The sequence below is a fragment of the Myotis brandtii genome, unplaced genomic scaffold (assembly GCF_000412655.1).
Source record: "Myotis brandtii unplaced genomic scaffold, ASM41265v1 scaffold686, whole genome shotgun sequence".
In the NCBI taxonomy this organism is placed as follows: Eukaryota; Metazoa; Chordata; class Mammalia; order Chiroptera; family Vespertilionidae; genus Myotis; species Myotis brandtii.
Genome location: NW_005370683.1, coordinates 3006347 through 3020701, shown reverse-complemented (window position 1 = coordinate 3020701; position 14355 = coordinate 3006347). Strand labels below are relative to the sequence as shown.

The 14355-nt window shown below is 36.1% G+C and overlaps 1 protein-coding gene across 4 annotated transcripts in view; it reads right to left on the bottom strand.

Moving 5' to 3' along the window:
- Positions 1 to 14355, bottom strand: part of PPHLN1 (periphilin 1) — a 99344-nt gene that overhangs the window by 52968 nt on the left and 32021 nt on the right. For all 4 annotated transcript variants that reach the window (XM_005881694.2, XM_005881696.2, XM_005881693.2 and 1 more), the window contains one exon: positions 9128 to 9339. In XM_005881694.2, coding sequence (XP_005881756.2) covers positions 9128 to 9339 — 212 coding nt within the window. The remainder of the gene's footprint in view (positions 1 to 9127; positions 9340 to 14355) is intronic.

Below are 14355 nucleotides of genomic sequence, written 5' to 3'. Positions count from 1 at the left end.
TCTGCAGCAAGCAAGCCTCGTGCTCGCTTCAGTGCCTGGCTGCCGGCCGCCATCTTGGCTGACAGTTAATTTGCATATACTCACTGATTAGCCAATGAAAAGGGTAGCGGTGGTACGCCAATTACCATGTTTCTCTTTTATTAGTGTAGATATTACTAACTTTATTCTTATTTTTATTTTCATTTAATTTTCCTTTTCCATAAAAGCCTTCACCCATTTTCTTAGCCCTATTTTATTAAGTGTTTATTTTGTTAACCTGTCTCAAATTCTTTGTAGATCAAGAAATTAGGACAGGGATGTTTTACAGGAGTGTCTGGAGTCTGAGGCTGGCTTGTGTTAGCTGGTAAGAGTGGAATGTCTGCATCTCTTCCAAACTGCAAGTTTAATGACTCCACATGGGTAGCCTGAAATCAGCCACAGTGGTAGTATTTACTCCATGGATATCGGCAAATATCACAAATCAGGTAGTTTTCCCCTCCATAGAGTCAGTTTACTAATACATGCTATGTTTATTGATTTCAATTCCAAATTTCAGAGACACTACAGGAATTACCACATTTAACTACAGAGTTCTAGCCATGCTGCCCTAAACAAGCTTGGACTATTTAATAAATTTTAACAGACTAGTAAAACCACCCAGTTGAACCTTGCTCAAATTGCAGAATCATAAAAAATAAAAAAAAATCAAGTGGTTGTTTTAATTTTTTAAATTTTAGAGTATATTTTAATACAAAAAATAGTAGAAACAACCCCACTGTGCTTAACTCCTCATCCCAGAGTTTCCAAGAATATGTTTATATTAAAACCAAGGGTCTTGTCCTGACAGGTGTCATCCTGTGCACCGAAAGATTGCAGGTTCAATTCCCTGGGTTGCAACCTCAATCACAGATAGGGGGTGTGCATGAGGCTGCCAATATATGTGTCACTATCACATTGATGTTTCTCTTTCTCTCCTTCTCCCTTCCATTGTCTGTAAAGATCAACTAAAAACAACAACAACAAAAAACAACCAAGGGTCTTTCTTCTTGTCCTCTACTACAGCATATTAATAAATATAATAAAATAAAACAAGCATATAATAAAAACTAAAAAAGTTTGGTTTTTTTTTAATATTTTGCCATTTGGTTTTCCTGCCTTTGTACTTTTGTGTTTATACTTCCTATCTACACCTTTCTCTTTCTTCTTTATTGGTTATTGTTCCTCCAAGTGAGTGTTCCTAACCCCAATTCTTTTTGCTCTGCTATACTTATGTGGCTCCAACCAACACTATAAATACCCATATTTTTCAAATCTGCTTCTTAAATTCACACGTCTTTATTTCTGACAGGATGCTACTCCTTACCTATTATCTATTATCTCAAATTCATCTCACACAGGATCTTAGTAAGCAGCACTAACTCCCTGCTTGAGAGCAGGACAAAAAGGCTCAACACATTTTTGCCTTTGCTGTGACTTGCTAAAGAAAATAAGTTCCAAATTAGGATAAAGGAAAGAAACCAGGAAAGAAAAATTCTGAATAGGGAAGTAAGGAAATCAAAATCCAAGTCAATATTTTGGTGAGTGAAAGAATAAATAGGAAGGAAGAAAATGAAGAGGAATTTCAAATACTGGTTCCATAGACCAGGTATAAAGTTATTCCCATGCAGATGAAATCAAAGCTAGAGAAGCAGATTATTATTCTAACAAACATTTAAAAGTTCTATACGAAGTTAACATTTGGTGACTCTCTGAAATAATAGCCGATTTAAATATTAATAAAACAATATTTGATGACTCTTTAAATATAATAGCTGTAAATTTGATAAGATCTTTCAGAAATATGCTTTCTTTCTGATGTGTTGTCCTGATGAAAGCCATGACAAACCTAACCAGACTCATCCAATCCTAATTAAGTGTTGTTACTGATAATCCATGAAAGAACAAAGGACACTACTAGAAAAAAAAATCATCATTAAAGATAATAAAATTATGGATTCTGTCTTGCATATTATTAAATTCTTGGTACAGTGCCTGACATATAGGAACAAAACACACTTTTGAATGAAAGTCTTTTCAATAAAACTCATAGACATGGACAACAGTGTGTTGACTGCTAGGGAGAGAAGGGTGGGGGTAGTTTAAGGAGGGTATCGGGGGCATAAATGGTGATGAAAGGAGACTTGACTTGGGGTGGTGAACACACAATACAGTGTACAAATGATGTTGTGGAATTGTGTACCTGAAACCTGTATAATTTTGTTAACCAGTGTCACCCCAATAAATTCAATAAAAAGAAAAAAGTCTTTTCAAGAAACAAAAAAAGTTGTAGCACAGGTCATTCATCTTCCCCTTGAAGCTCTGAAAGAGAAATTAAGATATGAACAAATGAAGATGTGGTGCTGACACAGAAGATAAGGAAATAACTTATTTTCTCCATCATGAATGATGACATACAAATTTGGGGCTCTTGGTTAGGAAGAGCAGGATCTACTGATTTATTCAAAAGGATACAAAACAGAAAATAGAGGGGACAGAAGAAAATGCTCTGTGGTAAAGACTCAAATAAAAAGAGAGAGAGAGAGAGAGAAACCCCATAAAAACAACAACTTGAGGGGTAGATAAAGCTTTGCATCACTTCTGTTTCCCTAAAGTAATCATCTTCAGAAGGTTAAAAATGCAGCAAGTTGAAGTAAAGGCATATTAACTATGAATACTTTGGAAGTGCACTTCTAAATAGAACTCTTCTTTAATAATCAGCTAAAACCACTTGAGCTCACTGTTTAAAACATCAATCAAACATATCATCAGTACATTACGAATATCTGCTATTGACAGAGCACACTAAGTCCTAAAACAGAGATACTATAAATGCCTACACATATGGAAACGTCATTAACTAATTACTTTTTAGAACCATGGTCATTCAGTTGCTTGAAAAACCATAGTTATACTCCTAGGATTTCCCCAGGAAACTCACAAAGCTCTCTTGTGAGTAAGCAACAGAGTTTCTAACAAAAAGAATATATAGTATCTAATTCCACTGCACAATAATAGCATGGACCAGTTAACAGTCCAAGATCTTCCAGGAGACTAAATTACATTTCAGGCACTCCACATGAGATAGCTCATAAGCCTTCACCACTTGCATCTTTCCACCAACTTCTACCCACCCTTCAGATTTTACTTAAAATGTCTATTCCTATGTAATGACTTGTTTGTCTCCATCACTAGATCATAAACTCAGAGGGCAAAGACTGGATCTTTCTTGCTTGGCTAACCATTTATTTGAAATATATTTTTGCTAAATGAAAGACTGTATGAATACTGATCATAAATACAGTGACTTTCAAACCAAGAAACACTATATTCAGCTGCTAAGAGAATGAACTTAACCTTCCTTCCTACTGCCTAATATACAAGATCTTAGGATAAAGCCTTATTTCTATATCCCCATTACCATCTAAACCTGCACAGAAAAGCTTTCCTTATAAAGGCAGACTTAAGCTTCCAAATATTCTCTTCTCAATATCGTATTTTTTTCATTTTCTTTTTTATTAAATTTATTGGGGTAACATTGTTCAACAAGACCATATAGGTTTCAAGTGTAGATTTCTATGATACACGATCAGTATACTGCATTGTGTGCCCACCACCCAAAGTCAAATTAAAATAGTATTTTTTAATTCTTATACATTTTCAGTTATCTTAGATATGCTTTCAAAATGTATTAAGCATAGATTAATAATAGTCTTTCTTTAAAATATCTTCTATTTGTAATAATGGTTGCTGATATCAAGAAATAAGGGAAGCCTGGCCGGTATGGCTCAGTGGTTGAGTGTCAGCCTATGAACCAGGAGGTCAAAGTTCAATTCCCAGGGAGGGCACATGCCTGGGTTTCCAGCTTGATCCCCAGTAGGGGGCATGCAGGAGGCAGCCGATCAATGATTCTTTCTCATCATTGATGTTTCTATCTCTCTCTCCCTCTCCCTTCCTCTCTGAAATCAATAGAAATATATTTAAAAATAAAAACAAGGGGAGCCCCGGCTGGATGGCTCAGTTGATTAGAGCGTCATCCCATACAACAAAAGGTTGTGGGTTCAAGTCCTGGTTGGGGCATGCAAGGAAGGAAACAAATCAATGTTTCTCTCTCACATTGATGTTTTTCTCTCGCTCTCTAAAGAAATCCATAAGCATATCATCGGGTGAGGATTAAAAAAGAAAGTAAGGGGAGGGTGGGTCCAAAGTCAGAATTAAAGAAAAACAGACACATGTTCAACCAAAGAACCTGTATGCATATATGCATAACCCATGGACACAGACAATAGTGTGGTAAAGGCCAGGGGCAGGGGCGGGCTAAGGAGTCAATGGGGAGAAAGGGGGACATATGTAATACTTGCAGCAATAAAGATTTAAAAAGAAAGAAACACAAAGAGACACAGATCAACAAAAACAATAAACTTCCAAATCTTCCAGAATAATGATATTTTAAAAATTCAACCAAAATGTCACACTGCCTAATTCATATATGAGCATCACTGGTAAAGTTGACATTATAATCTATAGCAAATGTTTAGAATTAATTAACAAAGAGGCAGTTTATAATCACTGACATAATCATCCCAGGAGCCACAAAGCCCCTAATGTTAAAAAAAAAAAAAAAAAAAAAGGCAAGGCAATTTTTATGCCATTGTTTTGACAGAGGAAATGCTTTGTAACTTGAATTTCGACAAAGTACCAAGTCTTCCATTAAATCCACAAGTGGAAGAAAGACAAGATTGGGGATCACAACTGGTTGAATAACAGCAAATGATGCAGATAAATAGCTGAAGTCCACACAGAGAGGTCTCTAAAGTTTCTATATTAGGCCTTACGCTACTCAACAAAATTATTATTGGTTAATATAAAGCACATAATGCATACTTCATTTGCAGATAAAACAAAGTTATTTATCTGCTGCTAATATATAGGATCACTAAATGAGATTTTTAAGCCTCTATGGAAGAGAATCATAAGCCAAAATTAATTAGATGAAATTTAGCATAACTAGATTTTTTTAATGCATTAACTACACATAAACAATTGCACCGGAAAAAGTACAGCTGAAGAACATTTTGTTTAAGAATAAAATATAGAAAAATAGTTTAGGTTTCAATTGTCTGCAGTCTCAGTAAGAGTCAGTAATGCAATGTGGTTGACAAAATAAAAGTTCACTTCTGGCATCACAACTTGAAAGGAACAGAAAAAAATTTAGCAAAGCAAAGGGTCCAAAAATCTGCCAAATAAAAGGAACAGCTGAATGAACTAAATATATTTATACCTGAAAAACAAAAATTGAGAAGATTATGATGGGACTCTTCAAATACATAAATGGTTATAATATAAAAAATATATTATCTTTTTGGGTTTAAGATAAATAGCATTATGTACATGTTACAGGAAAATATTTTAATTGTTTTATTAAAGTGAGCTATACAAAGATGGAAAGGCTAGATTGTGATACATTAAACATCACAGGATGTACTTTAACAAAGAATGGATATTAGTGATCTCTGGTGCATTACTAATGCCACAATCCTAAACAAAAGATAAATAATAGTTGAGCTAGGAAAACAATAGGATTCATTTGAAAAGGGGAAGTCAAATAGGAAAGTAAATATCCAAGAGAGCTGACAAATGGGGAGATGTTTGGTTAATTAGAATAAAAATAAACTTCAAGTAAAAATATTCAAGCCCCACCGGTGTGGCTCAGTGGTTGAGCGTCAATCTAGGAACCAAGAGGTCATGGTTCGATTCCAGTGGTCAGGGCACATGTCCAGGTTGCAGGCTCGATCCCCAGGGAGGGGAGCTGCGGGAGCATGATGTTTCTCTCTCATTGATGTTTCTATCTCTCCATCCCTCTCCCTTCTCCTCTCTCGCTCTAAAAAGTTAATAAAAACATATTTTAAAAAAATATTCAAGGTATACGTGACAAAACAATTTTAACTAGAACAGTCTCATAAGCAAAGGAAAAGGAAATGAGGTTAACTAGGACAACCCACACTGGTGGCATGTAAATATGGATAACAAAAAAGAACGAAAAATAATATGGTAGTCACAGCTTTGACCACATTAGTGCAATTAAGTTATAGGCAGAAGTCTTATACATGAAGAACATGATAAAAACACTGATTTAGGAGAATAATCAGTCTAAAGCAGAACAAAGTTCCATAGGCTTAACCCAAAAAGCCAAGTAAGAGAAATATAATCAAATGCATGTGTGTATGTGTGTGTTCGTGTGCACACGTATAACTAGTTGAAATGAAAAAGGAGTGAAAATCATTCTGTGGCTTATAATTAAGCACATAACAGACATTAAATGCACAGAAGAATTATGAATAATTAGTCCTTAAATGGTTACCATGTGCCAGGTAGGCACTAGAATTATAGCAGGCGGTCTACTTCACAAGTTATATAAATTTCTAACCACAGTGCTGTACACCTGAAAATAATATAATGTTGAATGTCAACTGTAATTGAAAAACAATTTTTGATTAAAAAAAATGGTTACCATGGCCAAACTAATAGTAATTACTAAAATAAGTAAAATTACTCTAAAAGTATGAACAAAAAGTAAAAGTTAGAGAATTAGCAAAATGGTAAAATTAACAAAATTATTTTTACTTGTTATTTATACAAACATTTTATATCTATGGCAAGCCCTAGCTGGTTTAGCTCAGTGGATAGAGCAGCAGCCTGTGGACTGAAGGGTCCCAGGTTTGATTTCAGTCAAGGGCACATGCCCAGGTTGCGGGCTCGATCTCCAGTAGGGAGTGTGCAGGACGCAGCTGATTAAGGATTTTCATCATTGATGTTTCTCTCTCTCTCTCTCTCCCTCTCCCTTCCTCTCTGAAATCAATAAAAATATATGAAAAAAAAATCGAATTTAAGGTAATTTAAAAATAAAAATAAAATCTATGGCAAAATTTTTTTACATTAGAAAACTAAACTAATCCAATACTGCTAATTAGCCCAGTTTAAATGACTGATCATTGAAGGACCCTGTTTATCAGTCCTTTTTTTTGAAGAAAAGCAAGGTAAGGTGCTATCAATATTTGTTACAATTAGATTTAAAGCAAAAGTTGGTATCATAAATATGTAAAATAATAATTACTTTTCCCATTTACTGATCAAAACAAGACTTTTTGCAAGATGATCTTATGCAACTATTCTGAAAACCATTTACATGAAAGGAGTATAGAAAAACATTTAATAGTTCAGCCCAGCCATGGCCAGCATGCTCATTGGTTAGAGCATCGGACCCCACATGGAAGGGTTGTGGGTTTGATTCCAAGTCAAGGGCATGTACCTGGGTTGCAGGTTTGATCCCCAGCCCCAGTCGGGGCACGTGCAGGAGGCAGCCAATTGATGTGTCTCTCTCACATTGCTGTTTCTTTCTCTTTCTCTCTCTCCCTTCCACTCTCTCTAAAAATCAATGGGAAAAACATCCTTGGGTGAGGATTAACACACAAAAAAAGATCAGCCCAAATAATTAAGGAATCAACCAAAGTACTTTGTAAAGAGAGTTTCCCCAGAACAAACTTTTTTTCTTGATTACAGTTTACTTTCAAAGCTAAATGACTTAACAAAATAAACATAATGGTATTAACAAAGTCATATGCTCTATTTCACTTAATCCATCGCATACTTTAGTCTCCCACCATTCTTTGTTATCCTCTCATCACTCCAGATATTAAAGGCATTAGATCTTGAAGGATGAGAGAAGTATATTGGAAACCCTATGACAAGAGCATGATGGTGGCTGCTCCACATTTCATCTCAAGATATTAGAGCTCTGGCCACTAACTAACCAGGCCAAGAGCAGATAGAGATGCCTCCCTAGAGATCTGTTTTAGAGATGAAATAAAAAAGATAAGGCTAATTCACCAATAACTATCATAAATAACAGCTTTCTTATAAGCTGTCAAGTAAGAATTTCAAGCCTCCATTTTACTCATGTTTTGTTTGAAAGGCTTCATAATCAGTTTCCCAAGATACTTTCCTCCTCTTAATCAAATCATTAATAGATTTGGATTTAAGTCATACACACACAAAAAAACTATGTTCCTAGAAGGTATCTGGCTAATTTTGGATATTTCTGGCTGTGCATATGAGCACACATTACAACTTTGAGATAGTTTTTCTCCTTGAGGGAAAGAAGGGTGGTGGGAGAGAGGAAGGAAATATCAGACTGTTAACACTGAACTCCAGAATAAAGCTTTCAGTTACCTGGAACTATTCTAAAAACATTTTAAGCACTCAGACATATGTAAGTGCATGACCATTCATACACATGTAGTAAAAAAAAAATTTTTTTGGAAGCCCCACTCTATCTAGTTCTGAAAATAGTAAACAATTGATAAATGTTTCTTAAATACAGGAATTCAGCAACAGCTCCAATGGAGACATTCTGATAACCTGAAGTGAACTTCCATCAATCTTAACACCCAGGAGGCACAGACTGTTAAACTAAAAATGTTATTATTTGAAAAAAACAGATAATAGAAAAGGAGTTAAAAAGGAAAAATATCCTAGACTTTTCTGATTTCTCAACTTATAATTCCTTATACCTAGTAGATACTTCTACACTTACAGAAATCTGAAATGAAAGGTAAGCCCAAATGTCATGTTCTCCCACCCCCAGAGCGAGAATCTCTCCTATCTTGACCTGCCCATGTTACGTTAGCTCATTTATGGCATATCGATTCTTGTACCAGTTATATTTTACATATGCTATATTTACAAATTGATAAAGTTGTTATCAGTTGGGGGAAAATACATATACACATTCTAGTTCCTTGGTGACAGAGACATCTTTCTATCTAACACAGTGCCTTGAATATAGAAGGCAAGAGTAAATTTTTTGTGAATGAGCAGGTAGTAGAGTCTAGAAATATAATACAGGAAGATTTCATTTATTTATTCCCACACACACTGAGCAACTCAGTCAGGATGACATTATTGCACAGAATGCCATTCTTGTCCATATAAGTTTGAAATTTTAAAAAAGAAAATGTTAAAAAATATACCTTTTACAGCACCTAAAAGGCAATCTGTCTTAGTACTTTCTCATCAGTGTGAAAGAAAAAGGAAAAGTTTTTAAAATACATACTTCTATGTTGAGACTGATGGAAAGAGTAAGTTTTGCTTCTTTCTGGAGAGTAGCTTCTACTACTGACACTGGAGCCAGATCTGCTGTGTGGAGAATCCTTTCTGCCAACAGGTGATTCTCTTAAAAACGGATTTTCTCTTTTATGAGGAGACCGGTCTCTCACATAATGGGAAGTGTGGAAACTTTTTCTTCTAAAGCCATCTCTCATGTCCCTTTGAAAAGAAAAGAGGTTAATTATATCCTTTACCCCACATATCCACAAATGGCAAGAGCTCTGAATACCAGCTACTCTTCAAGTTGTAATCTTGGTTCCCTTTTCTACCACCACTTAACTTCTGAAGTCAGCCCACAAAATGAAACTTTATCAGTGAAATATGTTTTAGAATGCATCGTTTTTTCACAGTTTGGGGTAGAACCAGTTGGTAAGTGTAAAAGTTACTTTATTCTAAGCAAGCACAGTAATTTTAAAATGTGAAACCAATAGTCATATAGCTTCTACTTCTTTTTGCCATTAGCAATATACCACCCAGCTGTCATATTCTCAGACAACTAAAGGATGCCAAAGACTTCCCAAGTGAGGTACTCCATGGCCTATTATCGCCTTTTAAGTACAGTATATACTGATTTTCAAATGTTGAGATTTTGCCCCCACAGGACAATTTTGCTACAGACATGTCTGTTATCACAATTAGAGAAGAAGGGGTACCACTGGTGGGTAGAGGGCAAGGATAATGCTAAACCCTACAATGCCCAGGACAGCTCCCATATACACAACAATAAACTATCTGACCAAAAATGTTAATAATGACAAGGCTGAGAAACGCTGATATATGCTTATTAAATCACTGTTTTCTGAATTCCTATTCTTATCTCTAAAAACCAACTTTTTATAATCACTTTTATTTTTACAAATTAAACTTCTTTATTAAGCAATATCCTTAATTCAAAGTAGGAAGCAAGCCTAACTAGCAAAATTTTATAAAATCAAAACTATCTTTAAAACACAAAGCAGCTTAGCCAGCATGGCTCAGTGGTTGAGCGTCAATCTATAAACTAGGAGGTTACGGTTCAATTCCAGGTCAGGGCACATGCCTAGGTTGCGGGCTCCATCCCCAATGTGGGGCATGCAAGAAGCAGCCGATCAATGATTCTCTCTCATCATTGATGTTTCTACCTCTTTCTTCCTCTGAAATCAATTAAAAATAATAAAAAAAACCCATAAAGCAAATCAAAATTATTAAACTATCAAGACTTGAGCTTCTATTTAAAAGAACATGTGGAATCAGATCGGTTTTAATTGAAGATTTAGCAAATGTACCTTCATATTAAAATTAAAAAACTTTAGCCCTAGCTGGTTTGGCTCAGTGCATAGAGCGGCGGCCTGCAGACTGAAGGGTCCCAGGTTCGATTCTGGTGAAGGGTACATGCCCAGGTTGTGGGCTCGATCCCCAGTCGGGGGCGTGCAGGAGGCAGCCGATCACTGATTCTCATCATTGATGTTTCTGTCTCTCTCTCTCTTCCACTCCCTTCCTCTCTGAAATCAATAAAAATATATTTTTTTAAAAATTAAAGAACTTTAAATTTCAGAAGAATGCTAAAAGACAAAGCAATGGCATAAAATTTCCAATGCTAAAAATAATTTCAGCATATTGACTGGCACTCCCCAATATGTAAGTAGGTTGTTGTCATTATCTGATTAGTATCCAAAATATATTGCCTTTATAGTTACACTTAAGTTTCTCTAAGCAAAAAAAAAAAACACAGAAAACAGTAAAAACTCATGATTAATGAACTTGAACAAAATACTAAAATAAAGAAATTCTAATATATTCAAGTTTAATCACTAAAACTACAGAAGTCACATCAACATCAGTGAAAGCCAGAGTGGCTGTACAGGTATTACACAGGTTTTAGGAACTGTACCAGGTGCTAGGGACCTAATGGTGAACCAAATGCATGCAATCTCTCCCACCACAGGACTCCTGGGTTAGTCAGAAAGGCTAATATTAAAAAAATAAAAATAAAACATGGAAATACAATCAAGAGTGCATGCAGGGAAACTAACTGGTAACCTACTCAGTCCAGGCTAGAGACAGTAACAGCTTAGATACGGCAGAGCAAAAAAGGAGTCACAAATTTAACATGTACAAGAACACACCTTGGTGGATTCAATGGCACATGGTAAATGTAGTAAGGGTGTCAGGAAATATTAAGCTGATTCCCAGAATTCTGGCATTGATGGATTATTGAAATGAGAAAAGAAAACTATGAGAAGTAGGGATGGCATCTTAGATTCGAACATGTTAAATTTGAAACCTCATGTAAACCTCTTGGTAGGCAACTAGAGATACTGATGCAAAGACCCGAAGAGATTTTGGTTATAACAATAAATTTGTCAGTAGATAGGCAGTATTCAAGCCTTGAATATGGATGAAAACAAAGGATAAAAAGAGTAGAAGGCCCAGAATTTGGGGCTAGAAAACTACCACACTGAGAGAGAAATGGGCAGTCTGAAAATGAAAGATGGTCACAGAAACATGAAGGAAAGTGGTAAGTTATCAAGACAGCCAAGGGAAGAGTGCTCCAAGGGGAGAATAAAGGTCTCATACACTGAAATAAAATGAGCTCTTACTGTTAACTTACTTTGGGGATGGAGAAGAGGAGGCCAATATTGAGAGAAAAGATTGCCTACTTTCTCTGGGGAGAAAGAAAAGAAACGCTGAGCTACAGTTTCCTGGTCCTGACGCCAGATGGCAGTAAAATCACAACAGAATAAACAGTTCAGAACTATCCCAGTGGCCTGCGTGGCTGGATACACTTGGGGAAAATACATGTCAGATTTTAACATCTCAGAGCAAAGTAATGTCTCCTCCCCTTCACATCAACCTCTCCTATTGCCGATAGCATTAAGCAAAAACATCACAATTGGACCCATCTGGTTTGGATCAGTGGACAGAGCGTTGGCCAGAGGACTGAAGGGTCCCGGGTTCAATTCCTCGGTTGTAGGCTCAAGGAGCATGCTGGAGGCAACCAACATTTATGTTTCTCGCTCTCTCTCTCTCTCTCTCTCTCTCTCTGTCGGTCTCCCCATCCCTTCTACTCGCTATAAAAATCAATGGAAAAATATCCTTGGGTGAGGATTAAAAGAAAACAACAACAAAAAAACCCCATCACAATTGGTATCCTCTACTGTAAGTATCCTCTTTGATAAAGTGATAATATTAGCCATCATTTATTCACGTGTGTGTATGAAAAGAACTATGAAGAACTACCCTGACTCTGAAGAAGCTTAGTATCAGATTGGGAGAATGGGACATAAATGTTCCAGAGGGCTAGTACTGTAATTCAGAAGAGAAATGTATATAAGATGGAAAACTAACCTGTAAGTTTTTAAAGATGAAATTTAAATCAACATTGTTTCGAACCTCAAATATACTAACCACATTTGAAAAGTAAAGTATCATAGGTGAAATTTTAGTATTTTTTACTTAAACCACTTTATTAAAAATATTATCAACACGTAATCAATATTAAAATTTTGGTGAGATATTTAATATTCTCTTTTTCTCTTACTTTTTTTAATCCTTACCCAAGGATATGTTTTACTGATTTGAGAGAGGGAGAAGGAGAAACATTGATGTAAGAGAAACAGCGATAGGATACCTCTCATATGTGCCCTGACCTGGGACTAAACCCGCACGTGCCCTCACAGAGAATCCAGAATCGAATTCGTGACCTTTCGTGTATGGGACAATGCTCCAACCAACTGGGCCACACTGTCCAGGCTATATTCTCTTTTTCACTGTAAATCTTGAAAATCTGTGTATTTTATACTCACAGAACATCTGTGTGAACTGCCATATTTCAAGTGCTCAATAGGCACATTCAGCTAGTGGTCCCCATTTTGAACAGCACAAATTTAGGTGGTAGAAAAAGTATTCCAAGCTTCAAGAAAAAGCAGAGCGGAATTAAAGGGTATTATGCAAACAAGAACAGAGTAGTCAGAACAGTGAAAAAAATTTAAAAGCAGTGACTAAAAAGCATAGGAAGGAAATTATTAAAAGGGAAAAGAAAGTAATATCAAATACTGCAGAAGCTGGAAGAGATCTCTGCATTTAAAACCTAGGAGTCATGTGACCAGTGAGTAGGCTGCCCAGTAAAGCTTTGGAAACCAAAGCACATTAGAAAAAATTAAGGTATTTTTTAAGCCATTACTTTTTTGTCAATAAAATTTGACAGAGGGAAGAAGGGAGAGAATTGGGACAGTATTTTGAGGGAAGGGGCTTATTTGATCACATCTGGAAATTGAGGAAAGAGTTAATTTCCTGTAGAAGGAGAAACTCATAATTTAAGACTCAAGAATGTTACTGATAAGGAAGAAGCCAAAAATCAACAGGAGAAAATAAGACAAAGAAACTAAGTAGAAGAGAATGGCACTGAAGAAAAGAAGAGAAGAAAATAAAAGGGATAAAGAGAAAAATTCTTGTTTCCAAGAGAAAATATGAGAAATCTCACCTCAGAAGGGCTTTATCTCAGTAAAGTAATTCTAGAAGTCATTAATAGGAAGTAAACAAAGTAAGAATGTGAAAGAAGCTTGAGGCAGAGTGGAAAGTTTTGATCTTTACCCTTTGAGGAAAAGTGTTCCTCAAAATGCAGTCCCCAGGCTTGCATCAGCATTACCTGGGAAGGTGATAGAAATGCCCATTAACGGGCATCAAATCACACCTACTGAATCAGAATTTCTGTGAGGCCAGGATTCTGGGCTTTAACAAGACCCTCCAGGTGATTCTCATGCACACAAAACTGAGAAGGTTCTCCAAATAGAGAATCTCACTAACATGTAAGCACTGTATATGAGTCAAAAGCAGAAACTCAGAGCCCATGAAAGAGACAGAACAATTCCCAGGGATGATTCTAGGATTTGACCATGCTAAAGATAAGAGCTGAAAAACGTAAGACCAATCCCGACCTAGTGTTAAAGGTTATCATCAAATCAGGATAGAGAGGAATGGAGGGGAAGACTGTGAGCCAGGAATTATAATCATCAAGGAAGAAGGAATGGGATCCTGGAAATTTATCAGCAAGTACAAGGAGGAGGACAGGGTGGTATAAATGGGGATATGTGGCAATCAATGTCTGAAGATATGAGATTTTTGACTGTACAACTGGTGGGGTACAAAAGTGCAGCCAAGAAATACAAAAGTGATAACGATAGGAGTACAATTCAA